The 12,720-nt window shown below is 42.4% G+C and overlaps 1 protein-coding gene across 26 annotated transcripts in view; it reads right to left on the reverse strand.

The window, feature by feature from the left end:
* SBNO1 (strawberry notch homolog 1) overlaps nucleotides 1–12,720 on the reverse strand; it is an 81,218-nt gene that overhangs the window by 29,841 nt on the left and 38,657 nt on the right. For all 26 annotated transcript variants that reach the window (XM_054239067.2, XM_054239070.2, XM_078337637.1 and 23 more), the window contains 9 exons: nucleotides 12,539–12,636; nucleotides 10,467–10,618; nucleotides 8,181–8,378; nucleotides 7,554–7,721; nucleotides 7,291–7,466; nucleotides 6,767–6,898; nucleotides 4,179–4,314; nucleotides 1,542–1,654; nucleotides 1,368–1,439 (listed from right to left, as the gene is read on the reverse strand). In XM_054239067.2, the coding sequence (XP_054095042.1) occupies nucleotides 1,368–1,439; nucleotides 1,542–1,654; nucleotides 4,179–4,314; nucleotides 6,767–6,898; nucleotides 7,291–7,466; nucleotides 7,554–7,721; nucleotides 8,181–8,378; nucleotides 10,467–10,618; nucleotides 12,539–12,636 (1,245 nt within the window). The remainder of the gene's footprint in view (nucleotides 1–1,367; nucleotides 1,440–1,541; nucleotides 1,655–4,178; nucleotides 4,315–6,766; nucleotides 6,899–7,290; nucleotides 7,467–7,553; nucleotides 7,722–8,180; nucleotides 8,379–10,466; nucleotides 10,619–12,538; nucleotides 12,637–12,720) is intronic.

Here is a 12,720-nt window from a genome sequence, read left to right on the forward strand (position 1 = left end):
CTCATGCCTGTAATCCCAGCACTTTGGGAGGCCGAGGTGGGCGGGTCACCTGAGGTCGAGAGTTTGAGACCAGCCTGATCAACATGGAGAAACCTGGTTTCTACTAAAAGTACAAAATCAGTTGGGTGAGGCGTCGCATGCCTGTAATCCCAGCTACTCGAGACTGAGGCAGGAGAATCGCTTGAACCCAGGAGGCAGAGGTTGCAGTGAGCAGAGATCGAGCCACTGCCCTCCAGCCTGGGCAACAAGAGCAAAACTCCGACTCAAAAAAAAAAAATCAGTTCAATTATCTTTATACATGTTTATTATTTTTTCTTTTTTGGAGACAGAGTTTCGCTATTGTTGCCCAGGCTGGAGCGTAACGGCACAATCTCGGCTCACCGCAACCCCTGCTTCCTGGATTCAAGAGGTTCTCCAGTCTCAGCCTCCTGAGTAGCTGGGAGTACAGGTGCGTGCCACTACAAAGGGATAATTTTTTATGTTTTTAGTAGAGATAGGGTTTCACCACGTTGGCCAGGATAGTCTCAATCTCTTGACCTTGTAATCTGCCTGACTCAGTCTCCCAAAGTGCTGGGATTACAGGCATGATCCACCGAGCATGGCCACTCCCGACTAATTTTGGTATATTTTTTTTGAGACAGAGTCTCCCAGGTTGGAATGCAGTGGCCCGATCTCAGCTCATTTCAAGTTCTGCCTCCTGGGTCGAAGTGATTCTCCTGCCTCAGCCTCCCAAGTAGCTGGGAGTAAAGGCAGGTGCCACCATGCCTGGCTAATTTTGTATTTTTCGTACAGATGGGGTTTCATTATGTTGACCAGAGTGGTCTTGAACTCCTGACCCCAGGTGATCTGCCTGCCTCAGCCTCCCAAAGTGCTGGGATTACAGATATGAGCCACCACGCCTCCACTTAATTTTTGTATTTTTTTAGTAGAGACATGATTACACCATGTTGGCCAGGCTGGTCTCAAACTCCTGACCTGAGGTGATCCACCCACGTTGGCTTCCCAAAGTGCTGGGATTACAGGTGTGAGCCACATTGCCTGGCTGTTACGTATATTTTATTTATACTGCTAGTTCATGCCTCTGCATATAACAAACACGAGAAAAAATAACTTCCTTTACTTCTGAGAACTCAGTTAATTCATTTCCATTTATTCCTGTTTTTCAAAAGCAATGAAAAGACAACTATATTGCTGTACTGATCACTCACATGTGCTCTAACTTACTTGTGAAATTCTATGTCTTACAGGGAGCCATGATTTTAAAGCAAACCCACAGAAGAGGCAGTTTTGTTTTAGACAGTAACTACTTTTTTTTTGTTCCCTACAGACACCATACACTATCAGAGATACTGAAAGTTGAAATGTACCTTATTGTCAAAGTTGAACCTGCTCAGATCCCTAGATTCTGTTGCTCTTCTATCACCATGTGTAAGTGCTCCCTATCAAAACAAAAATTTCAATCAAGGCATAGGTAACCTTTTAGCAGAAAACAGGTACCAGAGATCATCTTTTACACAAAGCCACACAACTCCAAAACTCACCAAACTCTCAAGTCTTTTAGCAACAATAGATGCAAATCTTTGTTCTCCTGCCAGTTCAGAAATCAGGAAGACATATTCAGGAGCAGTAACTTGGTTTGATCTGTGAGTTCGTCCTGCAACAAAATTGTTTTTAAAGATCACTGATTGTGTTCACTGGACAGAGACAGAATATTCTGAGATGTATTCCTGGCATTTAACACTAAACTGGCAATGGGAAACCATTAAACAAGAAAACTTACAGAGAATGTAAAATTTACCAAAACACAACAGAATTATAAAATCAAAAACAGGGCCGGGTACGGTGACTCGCACCTGTAATATCAACACTTTGGGAGACCAAGGCAGGCAGATCACCAGGTCAGGAGTTCGAGACCAGCCTGGCCAACATGGTGAAACTCCATCTCTACTAAAAATACAAAAATTAGCCAGGCGTGGGAGCACATGCAGAGGTTGCAGTGAGCCAAGATTGTACCACTGCACTCTGCCCTGAGGGACAGAGCAAGCAAGACTTTGTCTTGGAAAAAAAAAAAAAGACGATGACGAAAACACTGGCTTGAAAGAGATCCATATACAGAGTAACACTAAACCTCATAAAAACTGCTCAATTGTCCGGGCACGGTGGCTCACGTCTATAATCCCAGCATTTTGGGAGGTCGAGGCGGGTGGATCACGAGGTCAAGAGATCGAGACCATCCTGGTCAACATGGTGAAACCCTGTCTCTACTAAAAATACAAAACTTAGCTGGCCATGGTGGCGCAGCCTGTAGTCCCAGCTACTCAGGAGGCCGAGGTAGGAGAACTGCTTGAACCCAGGAGGCGGAGGTTGTGGTGAGCCGAGATTGCGCCATTGCACTCCAGCCTGGGTAATAAGAGCAAAACTCCATCTCAAAAAAATAAAAAAACTGCTCAATGATAGAAGTATTAGCATTGCTACCCCAATTTTGGTTAATCACGTAGCTGATACACAGCTTATGTGTATCATGATTTTCCCCAGATCATTTTTCAAATCACTGGTCACAAGAACATAAAGATGGAAGGGAGGAGCTATGTGCCTTTGGTAAAGCTACTGAAGTTTGAAAAGTATATGGAAATAGCAACTTCACTGACATAGACCTAATACATCCTAAAGTTTTATGAGGAGCCCTGTTCTTGGACCCCACAAATTCCCACCATCATGTATGTATTTTTTTACAACTTGCAAATAGACAAAAATTGAATTCATAATGCACCATATACTATAAGGTATATCTAACACTCCTTAAAGACAAAATCTGAGATTTCGAGTTATAAGATGTAAGACACTGGCCGGGTGCGGTGGCTCATGCCTGTAATCCCAGTTCTTTGGGAGGCCGAGGCAAACGGATCACCTGAGGTCAGCAGTTTGAGACCAGTCTGACCAACATGGAGAAACCCCGTCTCTACTAGAAATTAGCTGGATGTGGTGGCGCATGCCTGTAATCCCAGCTACTTGAGGGGCTGGGGTAGGAGAATTGCTTGAACCCAGGAGACAAAGGTTGCAGTGAGCTGAGAATGGGCCATTGCACTCCAGCCTAGGCAACAAGAGTGAAACTCTGCGTCAAAAAAAAATTGAAAAGACATTAAACATAGATTTTTGTTTCAGTTTTTTTTTTTTTTTTGTGAGAACATCATGCTCCACAACCCAGGATAGAGTGCAGTGATGCAATCATATCTCATGGCAACCTTCTCCTGGACTCAAGTAATCCTCCTACCTCAGCCTCCTGAGTAGCTGGGACTATAGGCACACACCACCACACCCAGCCAGCTTCTCCATTCAATCCATCCACCCATTTATTTATTAATTTTTATTGTTTTTAGATGGAGTCTCTCAGTGTTGCCCAGGTTGGAGTGCAGTGTACCGATCTTGGCTCACTGCAACCTCCACCTGCCAGGTTCAAGTGATTCTCCTGTCTCAGCCTCCTGAATAGCTGGGATTACAGGCATGTGTCATTGCACCCAGTTAATTTTTTGTAGTTTAAGTAGAGGCGTGGTTTCACCATGTTAGCCAGGCTGGTCTCAAACTATGACCCCAAGTGATCCAGCCTCAGCTCCCAAATGCTGGGATTATGGGTGTGAGCCACTGCGCTCGGCTGTTTTTTTTCTTTTTTTTTTTTTTTTGAGACGGAGTTTCGCTCTTGTTACCCAGGCTGGAGTGCAATGGTGCGATCTCGGCTCACCTCAACCTCCGCCTCCTGGGTTCAGGCAATTCTCCTGCCTCAGCCTCCTGAGTAGCTGGGATTACAGGCACGTGCCACCATGCCCAGCTAATTTTTTGTATTTTTAGTAGAGACGGGGTTTCACCATGTTGACCAGGATGGTCTCGATCTCTTGACCTCGTGATCCACCTGCCTCGGCCTCCCAAAGTGCTGGGATTACAGGCTTGAGCCACGGCACCCGGCCGGCTGTTTTTTTTCTTTTAGTGGAAATAGGGTCTCACCATGTTGCCCAGGCTGGTCTCAAACTGCTGGACTCAAGTTATCCTCCCACAGTGGCCTCCCAAGTGTTGGGATTACAGACCACTGTGCCCAGCCTAAACCTATGTTTTAATATGCATAAATTTACCCAATGATCCAATGATTCCTAGCTATTCATTAAGTAAACTCAAGTGTAGGAACTTACCGAATTGCTGAATTGCTCTATCAGCGCTCCAAGGTAATTCTAAAGTCATATGAACTCTTCGCCTTTGATTTTTAGCTCTCCTATCTGCTTGTAATGAAATACCCGAGCTGGCAGCTTCTGAGATGATAGCAATATTCTGTATCAAATATAAGAGAAATAAAATCACCTTTGCATAACAAGCAGGCCAGTGTCTTGAAAGAAGTTCTTTAGCAAACCACTTACTCCCTCCTTTCTCAATAAAGACTCCCAATTTTATTGCCCAGTGTTCCTTACAGATAAGTGTGAACATTCTCCAGCCAGTAGGGTGTAGGTAAACTCCTGACCTCGTGATCTACCCACCTAGGCCTCCCAAAGTGCTGGGATTATAGGCCTGAGCCACCATGCCCTGCCCAGTTTTTTTTTTGAGACGTAGTCTGGCTCTGTGTCACCCAGGCTGGAGTGCAGTGGTGTGATATCAACTCACTGCAACCTCTGCCTCCCGGGTTCAAGCAATTCTCCTGCCTCAGCCTCCCAAGTAGCTGGAACTAAAGGCACGTGCCACCACGCCCAACTAATTCTTTTTGTATTTTTAGTAGAGAAGGAGTATTCACTGTGTTAGCCAGAGTAATTTTTTGTATTTTAGTAGAGACAGCGTTTCACTGTGTTAGCCAGGACAGTATCAATCTCCTGACTTGATGATCTACCCGTCTTGAGCTCCCAAAGTGCTGGGATTACAGGTGTAAGCTACTGCACCTGGCCACATCTATCTTATTGAAGTCAATACTTAATAGACTTTGCATTTTCTGTTATTTAACAACCAAAACTAATTCCAACTAATGTAATGCCTAATGCGTATATGGGCCTAGATTTGTGAAGCAATTATATGAAATAACTAATACCTCTACTTACAATCTTGAAAATATGTAACATTATCTTTTGTATCTACATATATATATATATATGTTTTTTTTTTTTTTTTTGAGACAGGGTCTTACTCTGTCACACAGGCTGGAGTACAGTGGTGCAATCACAGCTCTCTACAGCTTTCACCTCTCAAGCTCAAGCAATCCTCCTACCTTAGCCTCCTCAGTAGTTGGGACTGTTGGGCACTTGCCATTACATGACTTTTTTCCCCTGTAGAGGTGGGGTTCCACTGTGTTGCCCAGGCTGGTCTTGAACTTTTGTAATCCTAGCACTTTGGGAGGCTGAGGCAGGGAGATCACTTGAGGTCAGGAGTTCAAGACCCACCTGGCCAATATTAAGGAAATCTTGTCTCTACTAAAAGTACAAAAATTAGCCAGGTGTGGTGATATGTGCCTGTATTCCTAGCTTACTCAGGTGGCTAAGGGACAAGAATCTCTTGAAGCCAGGAGGTAGAGGTGGCAGTGAGCTGAGATCATGGCAGTGAGCCGAGATAACGCCACTGCATTCCAGCCTTAGGGACAAAGTGAGGCTCTGTCTCAAACAAACAAACAAAAAGTCTACAGCAAGAGTCTCTGGGCAAGAGCGATGGCTCATGCTTATGATCCCAGCACTTCGTGAAGCCAAGGTGGGTGCATCACTTGAGGTCAGGAGTTCAAGACCAGCTTGGCCAATATGGTGAAACCTCTCTCTATCAAAAAATACAAAGATCAGCTAGGCATGGTGGCATGCGCCTGTAGTCCCAGCTACTCAGGAGGCTGAGGCACAAAAATCACTTCAACCTGAGAGGTGGAGGTAACAGTGAGCTGAGATCATATCAGTGCACTCCAGCCTGGGCGACACAGTAAGACTGTCTGGAGGCACCCAAAATCTCTGCAACGGTCGAATATGAGAGTCTACTCTACAAGCCATTTATAGTAAATCATCTTAATATAACATGATATAGCAATAAACAGTGAAACCAAAGTTACTAATATGGACAAGCATAAATATTTTAGACTCAAAATCAGAATGACACTAGAGTTAACAATAGATATCACAATACCAAGATGAACTAAGAGAACACAGTATTTTTATAACACGATTAAATATTTCAAAAGCCCCCAAAGCACTCAAGAGTCAGATCTAATTCTATGCATAATATACAACACTCATTATATTCAATGATACAGTAATAAAAACATGTAAAATATTCAATGAGTATGTGCAATTACTAAAAACATTTGCATAATAGGTCTGTCACCCAGGCCAGAGGGCAGTAGTGTGATCTCAGCTCACTGCAACCTGTACCTCCCAGGCTCAAGCTATCCTCCTACCTCAGCCTTCTGAGCATCTGGGACTACAGGCATGCAGTACCACATTCGGCTAATTTTTTGTATTATCAGCAGAGACTGGGTTTCACCATGTTGCCCAGGCTAGTCTCAAACTCCAGACCTCAAGCGATCCATCTGCCTCAGCCCAAAGTGCTGAGATTATAGCCCTGAGCCACTGCACCAGGCCAATACTTACTATATTCAATGATAAAATAATAAAAACAGGTAAAATATTCAGCATGTGTAATTACTGAAGAATACAGAATGACAATACTCAATGAACTTGTATTAAAAGGAAAAAAAAATCCCTTCTAAAGATAATCTCAATATATGGGCATTGTTCTTTTCACTGAGAAGCATCCCAGAAAAACATACCTTATCTCCATCCATAAATCGCTGTTTTTCCGTGATGTTTAGTATTTCCACAGGCACATCAAGTTCAGATCTTGACTCATAAGATATGCTTCCATCATCATTGCTCACAACCCGTCCCTTGCGGCCAGTCATCTGAGGGAGCCAACGTCATTACAATGAAGGTATCTGACTGTGGGGCATGGACTCAGTGCCTCTTTCCTTAAAGACACTTGGGAAATAAAAGCACACGTGCTGCACCAGGCACTGGAGGATACAGAACAGTACAACACAGTCCCTGGAAAAAGCTGACATGTGGTCACGATCACAAAAGCTGTGTGACAAGTGCAGTAACCAGGACAGTGGCTTGGGACAGACACTCAGATACTGGAGGCAGCACTTCACTGGATCTAGGATGGCAACTAAAGTAGAACAAGAAATCTACGATCTAAAAAATGTAGATTATTATGTGATAATACTCAAAATACAACTCATTTTATAGGGGTTCAAATGGCAAAGATGTCATGAAGACATACAGGCATATTTACCTCAGCAACATTCTCAGGGCCACCAAGTTCATCGATAAGTTCATCCAGGGTATTAGGGGGGAGGTCTTCAGCTAACTTCTCTAGTTTATCTAGCAGGTCTTTCTTCATCTGTTGAGCCCTTTCCACGGCATCCTGACTTGTTATAAGGCTACTGTTACTGTTGGTGTTACTGTTAGCTAGATAAAGAACATTCGTTAAAAGTCAGTACAAAGTTTATTTTTGTTTAAAAGCGTATTTCAACAAGAAGGTTTCTAGGTGGATACCTGGTGTACTGTTAGGAGCAGGTGAGATAACTGGTGTAGATGAAAAACTGGGTCGTTTTGATCCAAGACCTGATGCTAATAAGGCACTTTGAATAGAATCTGGATCTATACTTTTCTTCTTTTTTTTCTCTTTGTTTTTCTTGTGATCTTTTCTGATTAACCAGGGATCTGAGCATTAAGGAAAGATATATGTCAAATCATTTGTTAAAAAAGTACAGACTCTCTAAAGGGAGCAGCCTTTGAAACCTGGGACAACAGGCACATGCCACCATGACCAGCTAATCTTTTTTTTGTCCAGACAGAGTCTCACTCTGTCTCCCAGGCTAAAGTGCAGTGGCATAACTTATAACTGATAACTTATCACCACCTATACTGGTCCATCGATAAAACTTGGGGTACAAATCCATGTTTTCAGGTTAAAAATAACTGCACAAAAATTGAGGTTATCTTCTTACATATATGAGAGAACCTCCAGAAGGTAGATAAGCCTGGAGCTTTCCACCAAGGAAAGATTAGAATCTGTGTGATCACTTGTACTGCATAGAAAGAAGGTTTAATATCCCATTTTTAAATACACTAAAATATTAATCATGCTTTAGTATATATTTAATATATTGATGAACTTACCATTTTCATCATCCTCACTAGACTCATCTCTAAATGGGTTGAAATCATCATCATCTCCAGAGCTCATGTTTTTAGAGCTGTCATAGTCACTTTCTTCATTATCAGAGGCATCAGATTCACTTCCACTGTCATCAGAACTGCTACCAGTAAGTCCACCTACTTTTCGCGCTTTTTTGGCTTCTCGAGTTATTTCTTCACCTACCCCCAACACAATCAAGAGTCAGCCCAAATTCAATGTTCTTAAGATCCAGTACATATTTAGTTCATGAATTAATTCAAATGAAAAGTGCAGAGGAAAAGCAGTTATTTAAGTCAAAGAACAAACAGAATTCAAAAATCAGTGCTAACCTTTTGGATTCCCATAAGAAATAAGGTTATAAGCATTTATTCTCAAGAAAAAATTAGATACATTAAGTACTAAGTCAAGATCGCTTTCAAGCACACAAGTTTCAAAACAAATTCAGGACAACAGAGTAAAAGCAGAACCTCTGGCACAGTCACAATTTGACTGTGTGTCCTATTTGAGAAGAGGTCTAATAATTATAGGTTTATAGACATACTCAGAAAATTGATTCATAAAACCTTTTTATTTTTGGACACAAGGCCTCACTCTGTTGCCCAGGCTAGAGTGCAGCGGCACAATCATAGCTCACCGCAGCCTCAACTTCCCTGGCTCAAGTGATCCTCCTACCTCAGCCTCCTAATTACCTGGAACTATAGGTACATGCCAGCATGACCGGCTATTTTCTTTTCCCCAGACAGTCTTACACTGTCTCCCAGGCTAAAGTGCAGTGGCATGATCTTGGTTCACTGCAACCTTTGCCTCCTGAGTTCAAGCGATTCTCCTGCCTCAGCCTCCTGTGTAGCTGGGATTATAAGGCACCCCTGCTACCAGGCCCAGCTGTTTTATATTTTAAGTAGAGACGGGGTTTGGCATGTTGGCCAGGCTGGTTGTGAACTCCTGACCTCAGGTGATCTGCCGCCTTGGCCTCTCAAAGTACTGGGATTACAGGCATGAGTCACTGTGCCCAGACTGAGAACTTATTTGTTTATTTTTTTTTGAAGACAGGGTCTCTCTCTATAGCTCAGGCTGGAGTGTAATGGTATGATCTTGACACCTCCGCCTCCTGGGTTCAAGCGATTCTCCCACCTCAGCCTCCCAAGTAGCTGGAATTACAGGCATACGCCACTATGCCTAGCTAATTTTTTTGGTATTTTTTGGTAGAGACTGGGTTTCTCCACGTTGATCAGGCTAGTCTGGAACTCCTGATCTCAGGTGATCCACCGCCCCCAGCTGAAGTTAACTTCTAAAAGCCAAACAGGTCTGGGTGATGGCTAATGCCTACAATCCCAGCACTTTGGGCAGCTGAGGCGGTGCACTGCTTGAGCCCAGGAGTTTGAGACCAGCCTGGCCAACATGGCGAAACCCTGTCTCTACTAAGAACACAAAAATTGGCCGGCTGCGGTGGCTCGCCTATAATCCCAGTACTTTGGCAGGCCGAGGTGGGTGGATCATGAGGTCAAGAGATAGAGATCATCCTGATCAAGAAAGTGAAACCCTGTCTCTATTAAAAATACAAAAATTAGCTGGGTATGGTGGTGCGCACCTGTAGTCCCAGCTACTAGGGAGGCTGAGGCGGGAGAATTACTTGAACCCAGGAGGCGGAGGCTGTGGTGAGCCATCGTGCCATTGCACTCCAGTCTGGGTAACAACAGCGAAACTCCGTCTCAATTAAAAAAAAAAAAAAAAAAAATTAGCAGGATGTGATGGTGCATGCCTGTAATCCGAGCTCCTTGAACCGGGAGGCGGAGGTTGCGGTGAGCCAAGATGGCGCCACTGCACTCCAGCCTGGGAGACCCTGCCTCAAAAAAATGCTCTTTTAAAGAAGACTACTGAAACACCCAACTCTACATCTACTAAGAAATAGGTTTGACAATAGAAAGACACAGGTCTTACTACCCATGCATCATAAACTACCTCTGTGAACCCAGGAAAACTCTTTAACTTTTAAATCTTTCTGTGCTTTAGTGACTTCTGTTTATAAATCTGGAAAAATAAGACCTAATTTCATATGGACCTCTGCCAGGTTAAATGGTAGAATGTATATAGGCAAGTGATTAACATACTGCCAACGACCAGTGAATTGTTCAAGTCCTAATTGTGCATTCAAAATTGTGTAAGTGAAAGTGAAAATTTGTAACCATTTTTTACCAAAATACAGCCACTTTAAAATGCTTACATTTATGGTATTTTCAACGTCAACTATTTTTTTAAAAAGTATTCACCTTTCCGCTTCTTTACTTTATTTTCTTTACAAGGACTATCTCTTGGTGAACTGTTGTTACTTGGAGCTGTCAAATCGATTCCTAGCAAACTATAAAGTTTTTTCCTGTCTGGAGCAGGAAAATGTTTTTCAATGAGTGACTGCAACACACCTCTGTGGGAGAGAAAAAGCAACAAATTAACAATTACTGCTTCAGTTGACAAAATAATTATATGTAAAGTCTTATGAAACAAATTGAAATACATCTTGTTCAATTTTACAAAATACTGATAAATGAGCTCAAATTTTAATTTTCTAGCTCAAGGCTGTCCAACTAAATAAGAAGGCAAGCCAAACTACATATATAATTATACACAATTATTATATTTTCTAGTAGCTTACATTAAAAAGTAGAAAAAAACTGGTGAAACTAAGTTTAGTAATTCATTTTATTTAACTCAATATACCACAGCAATACATATGTTTTACATTATTTTTTCTTAAGGAGTCTTTGAAACCTGGCTTAGTACACACATATAGCATTTCAATGTGGACCAGTCATTTCAACTCTCAATAGCCACATGTGACAAGTGGCTGCCATTACAGACAGGGTAGTGCTGGGCAATTATGTACAGAAAAATATATATTAGCAGGTGCATGCATTTTTTTTGTTTTGTTTTTTTGAGATGGAGTCTCGCTGTCGCCCAGGCTAGACAATCTCAGCTCACTGCAACCTCCACTTCCCATGTTCAAGCAAATCTCTGCCTCAGCCTCCTGGGTAGCTGGGATTACTGGCATCCGCCACCAGGCTCGACTAACTTTGGTGTTTTTACGAGAGACAGGGTTTCAGCAGCTTGGCCAGGTTGGTCTTGAACTCCTGACCTCATCCATCCGACTTGGCCTCCCAAAGTGCTAGGATTATAGGCATGAGCCACCATGCCCTGTCAACTTTTTTTTTCTTTTTTGAGATGGGAGTCTTGCTCTTCTTGCCTAGGCTGGAGTGCAATGGTACAATCTTGGCTCACTGCAACCTCTGCCTCCCGAGTTCAGGCAATTCTCCTGCCTCAATGTGCCCAGTAGCTGGGATTACAGGTGCCTGCCAACATGCCTGGCTAATTTTTATATTTGTAGTAGAGATAGGGTTTCACCATGTTGGCCAGGCTGGTCTCAAACTCCTGACCACCAGTGATCTGCCCGCCTCAGCCACCCAAAGTGCTGGGATTACAGGAGTGAGTCCCATGTTTTGCTTTTAAAAGGAGCATTTGAATGCATCCAGAGGTACAAAATAGTTAAGTGGCAAGTTTACTTTGCTCAATTTACTACCAAACTTAGAATTTGCAGGTTAGGCAAACCAAAAACAATACCTAAAACATTGTAGGCATTATTTTTTGAAGATCTCATGCTTAATTCTCAACTTTTAAAGTAGAGTTGCTTTTTCCTTTTTTTCTGAGATAGGGTCTCACTCTACCACTTAGACTGGAGTATAGCGGTGCAATCTCAGCTCACTGGAACCTCCACCTCCTGGGTTCAAGCAATTCTCCTAACTCAGCCTCACAGGTACCTGGAACTATAGGGCAAGTGCCACCAGTCCAAGCTGATTTTTGTATTTTTAGTAGAGATGGGGTTTTGCCATGTTGGCCAGGCTGGTCTCAAACTGACCACCTCAGCCTCCCAAAGTGCTGAGATTACAGGTGTGAGCCACCATGCTCAGCCAACTTATAAAACAGACTTCATTATATTAGGACAAACTATAGTTACTGCTCCTCTGGATAATGGTAATTTCAAATACAGAATGCTAAAACTGAAACTAAACCAAGCTGTCACACATTTCCAGTATGTAAAACAAACAAAATTAAGCCCTTCTGTTAAGTCATATACTCTGTGTAATACTGGCAAAATGCTTAACATATTAGGATTATGAGATTTCTGTTACTGTTTTCTAATAAATATACTGTTACAGAAAAGCACATTCCAAATACTCAGATCAACAAAACTTAAAGAGGATGTAGGTGAATCAAAAGTTTTGTATCCAGGAAATGCCTACACTAGAACCAATCTAAGAAAGAACTCAAAAAGAAAAACAAAAAACATTACTTGGCAGTTGAAACAAAATCATTCAATTCTCCCCCGCCCTCTTCCAAAGCTTCTAATGTTCTAGCTTCTCCTGTAGACTGCAGACCAATCACAACACACTGGACAAAAAAAAAGAAAACATGTTAATTACAAATAATAATGTTTGTGGCTTCTTACAAATACATATTTTAAATATTTAGTTA

The sequence above is a fragment of the Callithrix jacchus genome, chromosome 9 (genome assembly GCF_049354715.1).
Source record: "Callithrix jacchus isolate 240 chromosome 9, calJac240_pri, whole genome shotgun sequence".
In the NCBI taxonomy this organism is placed as follows: Eukaryota; Metazoa; Chordata; class Mammalia; order Primates; family Cebidae; genus Callithrix; species Callithrix jacchus.